The 14744-nt window shown below is 35.9% G+C and overlaps 1 protein-coding gene across 3 annotated transcripts in view; it reads right to left on the bottom strand.

Moving 5' to 3' along the window:
• Positions 1-13496, bottom strand: part of GOLPH3L (golgi phosphoprotein 3 like) — a 42079-nt gene extending 28583 nt beyond the window's left edge. For 2 of the 3 annotated variants that reach the window (XM_060087215.1, XM_060087202.1), the window contains exons 1-2: positions 13309-13496; positions 11305-11499 (exon numbers count right to left, since the gene is read on the bottom strand). In XM_060087215.1, coding sequence (XP_059943198.1) covers positions 11305-11487 — 183 coding nt within the window. In that variant the 5' untranslated portion in view covers positions 11488-11499; positions 13309-13496. Of the gene's footprint in view, positions 1-11304; positions 11500-12714; positions 12852-13308 lie in introns of all 3 variants that reach the window. The other variant, XM_060087207.1, reaches the window with a different exon arrangement.
• Positions 13497-14744: the final 1248 nt, after the last annotated feature.

The raw sequence follows: 14744 nt of genomic DNA on the forward strand, positions 1-14744 counted from the left end.
GTGTAGGCTCAGTAGTTGTGGCTCGTGGGCTCTAGAGCACAGGCTCAGTAGTTGTAGCGTACAGGCTTAGTTGCCCCGCGGCATGTGGGATCTTCCTGGACCAGGGCTCGAACCCATGTCCCCTGAACTGGCAGGTGGATTCTTAACCACTGCACCACCAGGGAAGCCCCCAAAGCCTGTGTCTTTAAACACTGCCTATAAGAAAATTAGAAAATGCAGTAACTAAGCACATTGAGATGTATGATAAATGCAAGGGAATTTAGAGAATGGAAAGATCACTGTTTGATTTGTGATAGGCTTTGAAAGGAAATGTAGAATTTAAATTAAAACAAACTATGGGGACGGTAACATGGTAGGAATATGTAAAAAACAAATGTGGGGATTCTGGGAAGTTGCAGAGTAGGAAGCACCAGAAATTTGTCTTCCCACCTAGACGACAACTGTATCAGTAGAATATGTCTGACATAACTATTTCGGAACTCTGGAGGCTATTGAAGGCTTGCAACTTCCAGGGGAAGATGTGGATCATAAATTACAGTTAATTCCAGTCAATTTGAAATCTTAGTTTAGCAGAGGCTACCCATCTCCTATCCCCTCACCCCATGGCAGGCAGCCATGCATGTGTTCTTAGAGCAGCTTACATGCCCCTTACTAGGAGCTAGGATGGGCAATAAGGACTCTGTCCTCCAAATAGCAGATATCAGTGATCTGCATTCTGATCATGGAGGTGCAGACACAGAGGCCATTATTGTAACCTCCCTGGTTTGCTGCAAGCCCTTCCCCTTCTGGTGACTTCCAGGTGATTTAAAGGGCTTATGCCTTTTCCCTCCTCTTCATTTTCCTTTCCCCTCTTTTTGGAGCCAGATACCAAAGACTAGGACATTCAAAAGTAACTACATACACAAGGGAAATTAGAAGGTTGTTGTAAATGCCCAAGGAAGGCACAGGCTCAGAAAAGACTTCAGAAGACCTTAATTTTACACTTTAGGCTGATCCTCAGCACAAAAATAGCCTACAACAATTAAAAAAAAAAGCATTATACCATACACAAAAATCAACTCAAAATGGATTAAAGACTTGACCGTAACTCCTGAAACAGTAAAACTACAAGAAGAAAACAGAGGGTAAGCTCCTTGACATTGGTCTTGGCAATGTTTTTTTGGACTTGACACCAAAAGTACAAGCAACAAAAGCAAAAAAAAATCAACAAGCAGGACTACATCAAACTAAAAAGCTTCTGCACAGCAAAGGAAACCATCAATAAAATGAAAAAGCAACACATGGAATGGGAGAAAATATTTAGAAATCACATATCCAATAAGTGATTAATATCTAAAATACACAAGGAACACACATATTAATAACTCAACAGCAAAAAACCAAATAACCCAATTTAAAAATGGGCAAAGGACCGGAACAGACATTTTTCCAAAGAAAACATATAAGTGACCAACAGGTATAGGAAAAGGTGCTCAACCTCAATAATCATCAGGGAAATACAAATCAAAACCACAATAAGATAACGCTTCATACCTGTTAGGATGGTATTATCAAAAAGATAAGAGATAACAAATGCTAGCAAGAATGTGGATAAAAGGGAAACTTCGTACACTGTTGGTGGGAATGTAAAGTGGTACAGCCACTATGGAAAACAATATGGAGGTTTCTCAAGAAATTAAAAATAGAACTACCATATGATCTAACAACCTCGTTTCTGGGTGTCCATCCAAAAGAAAAAAAATCATTATTTCAAAGAGATATCTGTATTGTCATGTTTATTGCAGCATTTTTCACAGTAGCCAAAGTATAGAAACAATCTAAGTATCCATCAATGGATAAATGGATCAAGGAAAAAAAATGTTACTCAGTCTTTAAAAAGACAGAAATCCTGTCATTTGTGACAACATAAAAGAATCTGGAGGGCATTATGCCCTGGAGATATTTCACCTGGAGGTGAAATAAGCCAGAGAGAAAGACAAACATTGCATAGTATCACTTACATGTAAAATCTAAAAATACTGAGCTCCTAGAAACAGAAAGTAGAAAAATGTTTGCCAGGGACTGGGGGTGGGGGGAAATAGGGAGAGGTTGGTAAAAGGGTACAAACTTTCAGTTACACGATGAATAAGGTTTGAGGGTCTAATGTACAACGTGGTGACTATAGTTGATAACACTGTATTGCTATCTACTTTTTTTAAGTAGAGTTGATTTACAATACTGTGTTAGTTTCAGGTATACAACAAAGTGATTTGGTTAGATAGATATAGATATAGATAGATATATTCTTTTTTTCTGATTCTTTTCTATTATAGATTATTACAGATGCTGAATATAGTTCCCTGCACTGTTACAGTAAATACTTGTTTATTTTATATATGGTGATGTGTATCTGATAACACTATATTGTACAACTGAAATCTGCTAAGAGAATAGATCATAAATGTTCTTTCTCACACACACACAAAGGTAAATATATGTTAGGTGATGGATATGTTAATTAACATGATGGGGGGAATCTTATCGCAGTGTATACATATATCAAATCATCATGTCGTATACTTTAAATATTTTACAATTTTGTCAGTTATACCTAAATAAATCTGAAAAAATAAAAACAAAACAAAACAAAACCCAGCAAACTCTGGGTAAGGGGCATAATCTGATTTCCAGAGTTACCATATCATTAGATTCAAATGTCTAATTTTCAGTCAAAAAAATCATAAGACATATAAAGAAACAGTTCAGTATGCTGACTCAAAGGAAAAAAAAAATGACAGAAACTGTCCCAGAAAAATCAGACAGCAGACCTAGTAGACAAAGACTTTAAAACAACTATCTTAAAGATTCCCAAAAAACTAAAGGAAGATGTGGAGAAAGTCAGGAAAATGATGTATGAACAAAATGGAAATATCAGTAAAGAGGTAGAAAACCTAAAAAGAAACCAAAAAGGAATTCTAGAGCTGAAAGTATAATAACTGAAATTAAAAAATTTACTAGAGGGATTCAAAGGCAGATTTGAGCAGACAAAAGAATTAACAAACTTGGAGACAGGACAAATTGAAATTATTGAGTCTGAGGAACAGAAAGAAAAAAGATTGAAGAATAATGAACAGATCCTAGGGAACTGTGGGATATCAACAAAAGTGAACCAATGTACACATTTTGGGCCTTCCAGAAGAGAGAGCAAAAGGGGCAGAGAGATTATTTGAAGAAATAATGGCCAAAAACTTCCCAAGTTTGATGAAAGATATATGTATAAATATCCAAAAGCTCAATGAACTCCAAATAGGATGAACTCAAAGAGACACACACTGAGTCACATTAAAATCAAACTGTTGAAAGTCAAAGACAGAGAGATCTTGAAAGGAACAGAAGATAAGCCACTTGTCCCATACAAGAGATGCTCAATAAGATTATCAACAAATTTCTCATCAGAAACTTTGGAGGCCAGAAGACAATGAGCTGATATATTCAAAGTGCTAAAAGAGAAAAAAAAAACAACAAACCTGTCAACCAAGAATTCTATATCTGGCAAAACTATCTTTCAAAAGTGAAGGAGAGGGCTTCCCTGGTGGCGCAGTGGTTGAGAGTCCGCCTGCCGATGCAGGGGACACGGGTTCGTGCCCCGATCCCGGAAGATCCCACGTGCCGTGGAGCGGCTGGGCCCGCGAGCCATGGCCGCGGAGCCTGTGTGTCCGGAGCCTGTGCTCCGCAACGGGAGAGGCCACAGCAGTGAGAGGCCCGCGTACAGCAAAGAAAAAAAAAAAAAAAAAAAAAGTGAAGGAGAAATTAAGACATTCCCAGATAAACAAAAGCTCAGGGAGTCTTTACCACTAGGCCTGCCCTGCAAGAAATGCTAGAGAGTCCTACAGGTAGAAATGAAAGGACACTGGACAGTAACCCAAAGCAGTATGAAGAAATAAAGATGTCAGTAAAGGTAAACATATGGGCAATTACAAAAGCTAGTATTATAGTAAAAATGGCTTGTAACTCCATTTTTTGTTTTCTACATGATTTAAGAGACTAATACACTTTATTATTTTTTTTCCCAATGAGGTATATACTTTCTTTTTTTTGAGACTAATACACTTTAAAACATTTGTCTAAAAACTAGTATTAGTATAACTTTGGTTTGTTACTCTACATTCTGTTTTGTACATAATTTAAGAGACTAATGCATCATAATTAGTTTAACTTTCAGGGCACAAAATGTATAAAGATGTAATTCTGTAACATCAAGAACTAAAAGGGGTGGGATAGAGCTATACAGAAGCAGAGTTTTCCTATTTTATTCAAGTTAAGTTGGTATAAATTCAAATTAAAGTGTTCTAACTTTAGGATGTTAAATGTAGTCCCCATGGTAACAACAAAGAAAATAGTTACAGAATATATAGAAAAGGAAATGAGAAGAGAATTAAAACATTTCAGTATATTTATGTTTGGTTTGAACATAAATTCCACAATTTATTGGCCAGTTTAACTTTGACTCCCATAAAGAGAGGATAATATTTGCCTTACAGGATCAAGCAAGAGAAAGTGCAAAATGTTTTGAAAACTCTATGTTACACTAATAAAATATGAAGAGGGAGACAAAAGAGATGAAATGGCTCCCATCAAGTTTACAAGAGTCAGTGGTTACTGCCAGAAGTCCAAATTTAAGTGGGTGGGTTTTGTCTTAATATCAATACCAGATATTTCAGAAGACAACAGTGTGCAACTCGTGGTTGGGGGAGCATACAGAGAGGCAGGCTCTCAATGAAACAGCTTAAACTATATTTTCCTACTGTTAAAATAGGACATTGGTCTCCCAGTTTATTTCCTTTTGTACCAAGAGTAAATAATTCTTTGTGGTTATATGACTAGATATAATTTTTAAAAAGCAAAACAAAGTTTTTTTCTTTTTTAATAACAGCCTGTGTTAATAAAAACCACAAAACCTGACAAACCAGTCTTTCTGATACACTTGCCCTATTCACAATGGCAATACTAGTGACAAGAGATTTATTGTTCATTTTGTGCTATCAGGAAACTAAAAGACCAGGTCGTGACCTAAATTATAAATTACACTTTTAATCTTTTGATTTTAATAAAATGTTTTAGAACTGAACAACTTTCAAAGAGGAGCAATTTTCTCCCTCTATAGCTATTCATCCACAAGTTGTTTACTGACTTATTGTGACTGATTTTTTTTTAACTTACTGATTGTTCACTGAGATTTTTTTTACCAGCTTTAAAAATGTTTGCACTTCCAATCTCCCATTGCTAATAAATTACAATGAATAAATTATAACTGATGAAGGATCATTAGTAAGCTTGAAAAGCTTAGCATTAACATATTTTATATTTATAATTTAAAATGAAAGTTTTATTCAGTTTATCATTTTTATATATGTATGAATAGTGACATTGTTTGAAAGAACATAATTGGTAAGTACAAGTGTATTGTTAGCAGCACTATTCATAATGGACTCCTGAATGTCCATCTACCAGTAGAATGAATGGTCATATATTCATATAATGAAATACTATATTGCAATAAACTGAATTAAATTATATACAACAACATGGATGAATTTCAAACATATTGGACAAAAGAATACATGACAGTATTAATCCCAAAACATAAAGTTTAAAAACAGGCAAAACTAAAATATATTGTTTAGGGATATAATCACATGTTAAAACTACAGGGAGGTAGGACAGCATGTGATTAGGGAAGGGCAAAACATGATGCCTCCAGGATTCTGACAATGTTCTACTGATGGTGGTTACATGAGTGTTTGCTTTAAAATTGCTTGTTAAATTTTACATATGTGTTTTTTGTTGTTTGTTTTTGTTTTTTTTGGCGATACGCAGGCCTCTCACTGCTGTGGTCTCTCCAGTTGCGGAGCACAGGCTCCGGACGCGCAGGCTCAGTGGCCATGGCTCACGGGCCCAGGCGCTCCGCGGCATGTGGGATCTTCCTGGACCGGGGCACGAACCCGCGTCCCCTGCATCGGCAGGCAGACTCTCAACCACTGCGCCACCAGGGAAGCCCCTACATATGTGTTTTATAAACTTTTTTGAATGTGCTATATTTCACAATTTTTGAAAAGTTAAACAATAAAACACACAACTGGATGTCCAGCTCTGGTACTTGTTTCAAAACATGAGTTCATTTAAAGGAGATGGGATGCTTTTAAATATTTGTGATTTTTCTAGCTGCAAATCACTGAAATTATTACAAACATCCAGCTCATGTTCTTTTTTCCTAGAAACTGTCTCTCTTCACAGACTAACTCTTGCTTATCTTCAGAATTCAGGTTAAGAGTTATCCCCTCCCAGAAGTCTTTCCCAGTATCTCTTCTCCTTCTCTCTCCCACCTACTACTTTCCACACCCATTCAAGTTAGATGCCTTTCTTTGTTCCCTCAGTACTCAGAACACAGTTATGCATATATCGCACTGTACTCCAACAGTCCACTGACTTTCCTGACCCCCTCCTAACTTCTCCAGCCACTAGACTATAAGTAATCTCAAAAGCAGGGACTATTGTTTTTGTTCTCTTCTAATATTCAGCACTTGACATATATGAGACATTCAATGAATTTTTGGTGACTAAACAAATGAATGAAAATATATTTCCCTAATACCAATGAACAATACTTCTTGTTGATTTTTACTCCAGTGACATGAGAAATATGGCGAAAAGCTTTTATGTCACAGTGCTTAGTAAGCACTCAATAAATGGCATTATTAAGCAAGAGCTTTGCAAGGAAGGGAAGAGGGTTAAAAAACACTATCCAAATTTAAAAGATTATGGCCAAAAGTCAAAAGCATTAGTAGGTTCACTCCTATTACAGGTAACTTAATTATAAAGATTTTCATAAAGAAGAAGTTTTAAATATATTAGTAATTTAATTAAAGCATTAACTGTCCATGAATCAATACAAATATCTATATCAAAACTCTTAACAAAGGCAATAGTGACAAATAAACAGGATCTTGATTTCAACAGGAAATAAATCTATTTTATTTTGGTCAGGCTGGTGCTCAAGTTTAATTTTCTCAGTTGAGGTCAGTGTTATTGAACTGAGGTAACATCTAATTTTAAATGTATTTGAAAGGTTAGACTCTTCATCATAAAAATTTCTTGATTATTTCACAAGACAATGAAGCTTAATATTTTAAACCAGTCTCTGGCAGCTACTACTCAGAAGACTCTTAAGAAAGGATGACAGTAATATTTCACAAGCAATCTGACTATATGACCTGCTGTCATTTTTTTCTAGGCTTACAATTCTTGAAATATTAGTCTCATTATGTTATTTTCTACGTATAGACTTTTTAAAACATAATTTAAAAAATTATAGCATTAGGTTCTATACTTTAAACTTTATGAAACTCTTCAGCAAAAGTTAACTTTGAGACATTGGGATGCAAAGTTTAACATTTGGCAATTTTTTTTGACATGTCACAAATAAACCATGAAAAAACAAGAAATTACATACATATCAAAACATATACTCACAAAGAACACAGAGCAAAAATATCCTTCAATTGGATACAAAAATGAAATGGACGTTGCTGTTTTCATCAGGCTGATCCCCTTTTACTTAAAGGAAAGAATCTAAGTTTCGTCTGGCACTTAAAATCATTCCTACTCTGATCTGAGTCTAATTTGTCAATTCTGAATCTCATGGTTTTCTAAAAACACCATCTACTTCAGTCATACTGGTACTCAATTATCTCCCAAATTCATCAAGCTCATGAAACCTTTGCTCACTCATCCAGAATGTGTTCCTTTCCCTTCTTCCATTTATGTAAATCCTATCCATTCTTACAAGCCCAGCTGGTTTTACTGCCTTCTGTTCTTCCCCAGATTATTTCCACTTATGATGATCTCTCCTCCCTCTAACTTCCTCTGCTCTTACTGTTCTAACTTGGAAACACTTGCTGTTTTTTAGTTGTCGTTTACTTCTTTAAAAATCTTTTGAATTGTGAAATATAACGCACACACAGAAGAGTACACAAAAGTGAAAAGCTCAGTGATTTATCCCTAAGTGCATATCCATGAAACGTTCCCCAAGTAGAGAAATAGAAAACTGTTAGCACCCAGAAACCCCTTCATGCTCTTGTCTAATCACTAAAACTCCCCTCCTCACCTGCTCCTCACTACCCTAACAACTATGGTAATCCCCTTCTTGCTTTTCTGTATGTTTTACCACCTAAATATGCAATCCCAGATAACACAGTTTAGCTTTTTGAATTTTATATACACATAATCATACAATATGTATTCTTTTGTGTCTGGCTTCCTTTATTGAACATATATGAGAATCATACATGTTTTCTAACAATGTTCATTTTCATTCTATATAGAAAATATATTTATACTCATTTAAATAAATGAATGATTCATTTTTATCCACTCTTCTGCTGATGGAGCTTTGGGTTACTTAATTTTTAAAAAGATGTATTATTTGTTTCCCCAGCTAGAATGCAAGTTTCTTGAGGACAGGGACAATATATTATACTATTTTATATTTACCTTAGTATTTGTATAATGCTAAGCACATTAAACATTGATTAAATAAATCAACAAGTGGTTTGAGAAATAAGAAGAAAATAAGTTGAGCTGGAAATCAATGTAGTATTTTTTAGAGAAAGTTATGTAACTGGCATTTTGTAACAACTATTACTACTTTAATAAATCAGAAGGTTTGACCTCTCCTATTTATGTACGCCTAAGGATTTATCATTTCTCATTCTTTCTGAGCCAACTGAAAGCTAAAAACTTAATTTTATCAGCTATCACCAAAAATAAAATTCAAACAATTCAAAAGGTGGATATTATCTACCCATCTTTATACAGTATTTCACCAATATGTTGAATACGCACTATGATCATAGCTCTAAACAAGCTCCTTTATTTTTTTATCCTATTTCCTTAAGCTTATATTAACTATTATAAATTTAGAAACACACAAAGACAAGTCCAAAGGCAGTTTCGCTACAGAACAGGAGCAGAAATTCTAGTACCTAGGTTCAGCAGGAAATTAATCATTCCTATTCAAAACTAAAACAAACAAAACAGCTTTTTAGATACAGTATGCTCTTCTGTTTTAGTGAGTGAATGTTTCCTAGGCACCGTATAAACATCTCAAAATAGTATTTATACCACCTAATCTTCAGACCTACTCCGACTTTCTCTTAGAGAGTCGGTTTTGCTTTTTCATTTATTTGACTTTTATAAAACTAGAGCCTCATCAACTTTCTCAGCAAACAGGAAAATACACTCCCGGGCAAGATTTTATGATATATTTGCATCTTGGCCAAGTACACATGGGCATGTCTCTAACGTTAGTTTTTTTTTTTTTTTTTTTTTTTTTTGCGGTACGCGGGCCTCTCACTGTTGTGGCCTCTCCCGTTGCAGAGCACAGGCTCCGGACGCGCAGGCTCAGCGGCCATGGCTTACGGGCCCAGCCGCTCCGCGGCATGTGGGATCCTCCCAGACCGGGGCACGAACCCGTGTCCCCTGCATTAGCAGGCGGACTCTCAATGCGCCACCAGGGAAGCCCTCTAACGTTAGTTTTAATAATACACAGGCTATAACAAGTCTTGTAATTTCTGTTTAAGTTGGTAATTTGACATGACAAAAATCAGAGAAGGGAAAAGTGGTAAAGAAAAACTAAACTAAACTAAACTAAAATAAGGGTATTCTCAAGTTGAGGAGTCAATGTAGAAAAGAAGAGATATTACTAGATGTATGTAAACAATTCATTTCTAAGAACAATGATCAAAGCCACATTTAGTATTTTTTTAATATAAAGTAACATTTTAATTTGATAAGTTTTCAAAACTGAGGCCAATAATAAATATGCCTCTTTTTGTACTCACCAAAGTCTTCTTAACAAGGAAGTAGATTGTTTAAAATATTATTTGTATATCCTTTTTTTTTTTTTGGCTGCACTGCACAGCATGTGGGATCTTAGTTCCCCAACCAGGGATCAAACCCTCGCCCCCTACTTTGGAAGTGCGGAGTCTTAACCACTGGACCACCAGGGAAGCCCCTATTTGTATATTTTTATAACCTCTTCATTAGCGAAGAAAGTGATGGGAAAACACAATAAAAAGTTAAATTACGGGCCTCCCTGGTGGCGCAGTGGTTAAGAGTCCGCCTGCCGATGCAGGGGATACGGGTTCGTGCCCCGGTCTGGGAGGATCCCATATGTCGCGGAGCGGCTGGGCCCGTGAGCCATGCCCGATGGGCCTGCGCATCCGGAGCCTGTGCTCCGCAACGGGAGAGGCCACAACAGTGAGAGGCCCGCATACCGCAAAAAAAAAAAAAAAAAAAAAAAAAAAAGTTAAATTACAAGTGAAGGATAATGTATACTAAACTAGTAGAAAAGCCAAGAAAATATTTGGTTGTATCACAAGATTTGCTATCTCGACTAATTTCATTATAAAATAGATGTTCTGTTAATAAATTAGGAAAAAGGGAAAGCTGTAATTAATTTTAAAACATTTTCTAAAATAATCCTCATCAATTGTTGATATTTAACTTCTAAAAATCCACAGAATAGAGGGACTTCCCTGGTGGTCCAGTGGTTAAGACTCCTCGCTCCCAGTGCAAGGGGCCCAGGTTCCTGGTCAGGGAACTAGATCCCACAGGCCACAACTAAGGTTTTCATGCTGCAATTAAAGATCTCACATGCCCTCAATTAAAGATCCTGCAGGCGGCAACAAAGATCCCACATGCTGCAACTAAGACCCGGCACAGCCAAATAAATAAATAAATATTTTTTAAAAAAATTGCTGTTCTGCTTGTCCAAAACAACTAATAAAAATAAGAATAAAGATACACAGAATAGAATAAAAGTTATTCTTCTGTATTATAAGAAACCAACCCCTGTTTATTTTTGTAAGACAGCTAATCATACATGTTCCTTGTCTTCTCATTTAAAAGACTTTTCTCCCCAAAGCTCAAGAAGACTTCAATGTTGAGCCCTCTTTCTTAGTTTAATAAGAGGTTATTTCACCATCAATCTCACTTGGGAAACTACAAGTACAAACACTTTACACTGTGTTATATCTTCTAAAATTCTGGAGTAATTTTGTAATTAAATTATACTTCAAGTAATTATACTTCTGGATTTTACCCTCCAAGTATCAACCACCCTCCCAAACTCCCCCATCCCCTAGATGGCTGAAGCACAATTCTAAGGCCAATTTAGTATTAATGAAAATATTTTATCAGATTACTTCCTAAAAACATTCCAATATTTAAGTCTTTGAGACAGCCTAGCAAATCCAATTGCATTACCTCTTTATCTTTTAGTCCCAGGAGCAATACTTCTTCCATAAGCGTGAGGCGGATATCCTTAGAGTCTTCAGTGTCCTCATTGTCTTGACTTCTGTCTTGATTAGTGTCTTCCTCACTTTCCACCTTCTTTTCAGAGTTCTTCCCTCCTTCTGTACGACGGGCCCGGTGAGTTAAAGTGGTCATTCTTACCTGTCTCTGGAGGGGGTGATGAAAAAATATCTATACGTGTGCTTATGTAAATAAACATCTAGATATTCATACATGCATACTAAAAATGTATACAGGTAAGAAATATTTACAAACTTAAATAAAGAAAGGAAAGAGTAATGGCCAGAAAAAATTAGGTGGATAACAATATCTTTTCCAAAGTACAATAGGTTGAACTCCAGTGGAGGCATTGACAAGAAATCAAATCATTAATTCTAAAGACCAGTAGAACGGACCCACTTTTAAGCCTGCTGATTTCTTGTGCATAACCTAATCACATAATCATTGTGATTCCTTTCACAAAATGGATTCTCCCCAAGTTAAATTATATGGAACAGCAAAAAATTGTGAGCATCCAGCTCCAAAGAGCATACATTAATTTATGTGCAATTTCTATAAATATTCAAGTTCATTATAAAACATACAAAAAATAGTAAAAAAAAAATTAAGAAAAACTAAATAGAAATATATGTTCTAATATTTCCTTCCCAAACCCTAATGACTCATTTCATGCATTCACTTTTGAGATTACCAGTCTAGAGAATAACACTCAGAAGATCATGTGTAGTAATTCCATATAGCTAGAAAACTTTCATCTCTATCCCTAGGCTAGCCACCTTGCAAATACACAAACAGCTGACAACAAAAAGCACTGGTAAGAGAATGTTAAAAGATTAGCAGATTCTTTCTCAAGTACAAAAAAAATCAGAGCACAAGCCCTTTTATATCATGCACTATAGTTGTTTTAAAAATCTACAGTCAAGAGAAATTGCACTACCATGTGTGATAAACTTTAAAGTTAGCATACTTTAGATAAATCTAAATGTCAGTTTTTAAGATGAAATACAATAAATATTTTAAATCAGCAATTATTGAAAATAGCTTTTTCAAGACCAAAAGAATGCATTCAAGAGCCTCTGTGACTGGATTCCATTCTATCTTCTAGCAATATCTTCCATTACTCCCAATTATGTACTGTTAAACCATTTCTCAAACATGTCCATGCTTTCCACCTCTCTCCTTTGTACAGGCTGGAGTTCTCTCCCTTTCCCCTTCCTTTCTAAATTCTACACATTCTTCAAAGTCCTATTGAGGACCCACTGTAAAGCCTTCAGTGAATCTGCTTCTCCATTACCCCTATGTCCCATAGCCAGAATAGGTCTCTCCTCAGCTGTACTTTCACACAACTTTATTTATACTTACTTCCTTTAAAGTATTTATTATAGTCTTTCTTTTGGTATGGCTGTCTCTCAACTGTAAACTTCTTGAGGGCAGGGATATTGTCTTCTTGGATTTTTATATTTTCCATAGCAACTAGCACAATGTCTTTAACGTTGTAACTGCTCGATAAATATATACTGATTAAAATGAATACTCAGAAATACATGTAAACATTTAAAAAAGAAATACAAATGAAGTGACTTACAAAAGATTCTTTGTACAAGGCTATATTTCAAATAATTCTTGGCGGGAGGTGGGAAGAAGAGTGAAAGAGGAAGAGAAGCATGAAATAAATGCTTAAAGGCACTAACCCTATCTGGCACGGTGAATAGAGCTTATATCCTAATCCAATCCAAGAAACTTTAAATCTTCAGGGCAAAAAAATAATGGGGCATTTTCTTTAAAAAATTAATCGCCCTTGGACATTTACTAGTTAAAGACCCTATTTGAAAAAAAAACCCAAGGGCCCCAAAATTAAATAAATAAAAACCTCCCTCTCCCCACAAAATGAAACATTTGGAGGTTTTTTTTTTTTTCGACGTTAGAAAATGTATTGATATTTCCCCCGTTGCTTACCTGACGTTACTTCCTGGGTTACGGCTAAACTCAGGCTGCAGCTTGCGCTCTATTTCAGGGGGACACCTATCCCCACCCCCACCCCCCACCCCCGTCCGAGTAGGTGAAAAACTTCTCAGCCACGCAGAGAGAACAAACTTCCTAATCCTTCGATGCACAGAAGGAATAACACATCAGCTTCCTCAGGATCACTAGGCAACCTACCTTGGTTTCTTCATTGGACCAATCAGAAACCTCCAAGGTTGAGTTCAGCCAATCGGAGCTTACGAGGGGAGGCTCTCCCCCGGCCCGGCTATTGCGTTGCGATCCAGACAAACACCACCAAAAGGAGGCAGGTTTGGGCTCAACCTGACAGCTGGTCAATCCAATGAAGGAACCTTGGTAGAGAAAGGAAACAGGGCTGCGCTCCCCACCCCCATTAAATCGGCCAATCAAAGCGTTCGATGAGCTATCACCAGCTGCCGATCTACAAAGGTTTCTGTTGGTCAACCTCAGTGTAGCAGGTGTGTTACTGTAGCAGTGTATACTGTACTGTGACAATTAGGTGAGATGGGTTGGGATCCAATAAAGCTAAGAATACATAAACATTTAAAAATTGGTTGTTTTCGACAGTTAGCTTATCCCTAACTTTCCTTTTCCAGAAAAACCCGATCTGGGTCAGTTTGTGGACGTTTACTTGGTTTACATTAAACAGGATAGGCACATTTCTACCATAGCATTCATTCTAACATTCACTATTAGTGCTTGTTACTGGCAAGCCCATGGATAATGTATGTTTTTAGAATATGGCTGCTGAAAATGCAAGAGGCAAACAGACCAAGTTTTAAGCTTTCCTTTTCTAGAGCACAGAAAACAGTCAAGTCTGGAACCAGGTCCCAGGTTTCTCACTAAAAGCACAGTATCTTTCACTACCACTCAAAAGTTCTAGAAAGTGTGCTCAACTCTTGCAAAGTAACATCTACTGAAATGATCTCAAAATTAGTGCCTAAAAATTTTCTGCTATTTAAATAAAAATTAGAAGCCATGAAAGAGTCTAGATGCTGAACAATATTTTATTTATGCTGCCAAAAATGACAGACTTTAAAATCATTTTGTCTTGTAGTAAAAAATGTTAAAAAAGTTAAAGCACCAATTTTTAATTGTACATTATATATTATCATGTTAATACACTATATCAAAGTACTGAAGAACATTGTTTTAATAACATGACAGACATAGCCAGTTAAATTGTATAGTTTTAACATAAATAAAAAGTAAATTACTATCAAAATTTAATACCCAAATAAACATTATTTACTTCAAAAAATGGCTTTAGAGGACCTTAAACATTAATATATGTTAAAAGGAAGTGTCCACCAAAATGGAAGATAGATCAATATTGAGTAGATAATTAACAGAATAAATTATGACACTGGTACTTTTTATTCAAAAGTTCT

Source organism: Mesoplodon densirostris, chromosome 2 (assembly GCF_025265405.1).
Source record: "Mesoplodon densirostris isolate mMesDen1 chromosome 2, mMesDen1 primary haplotype, whole genome shotgun sequence".
Lineage (NCBI taxonomy): Eukaryota > Metazoa > Chordata > Mammalia > Artiodactyla > Ziphiidae > Mesoplodon > Mesoplodon densirostris.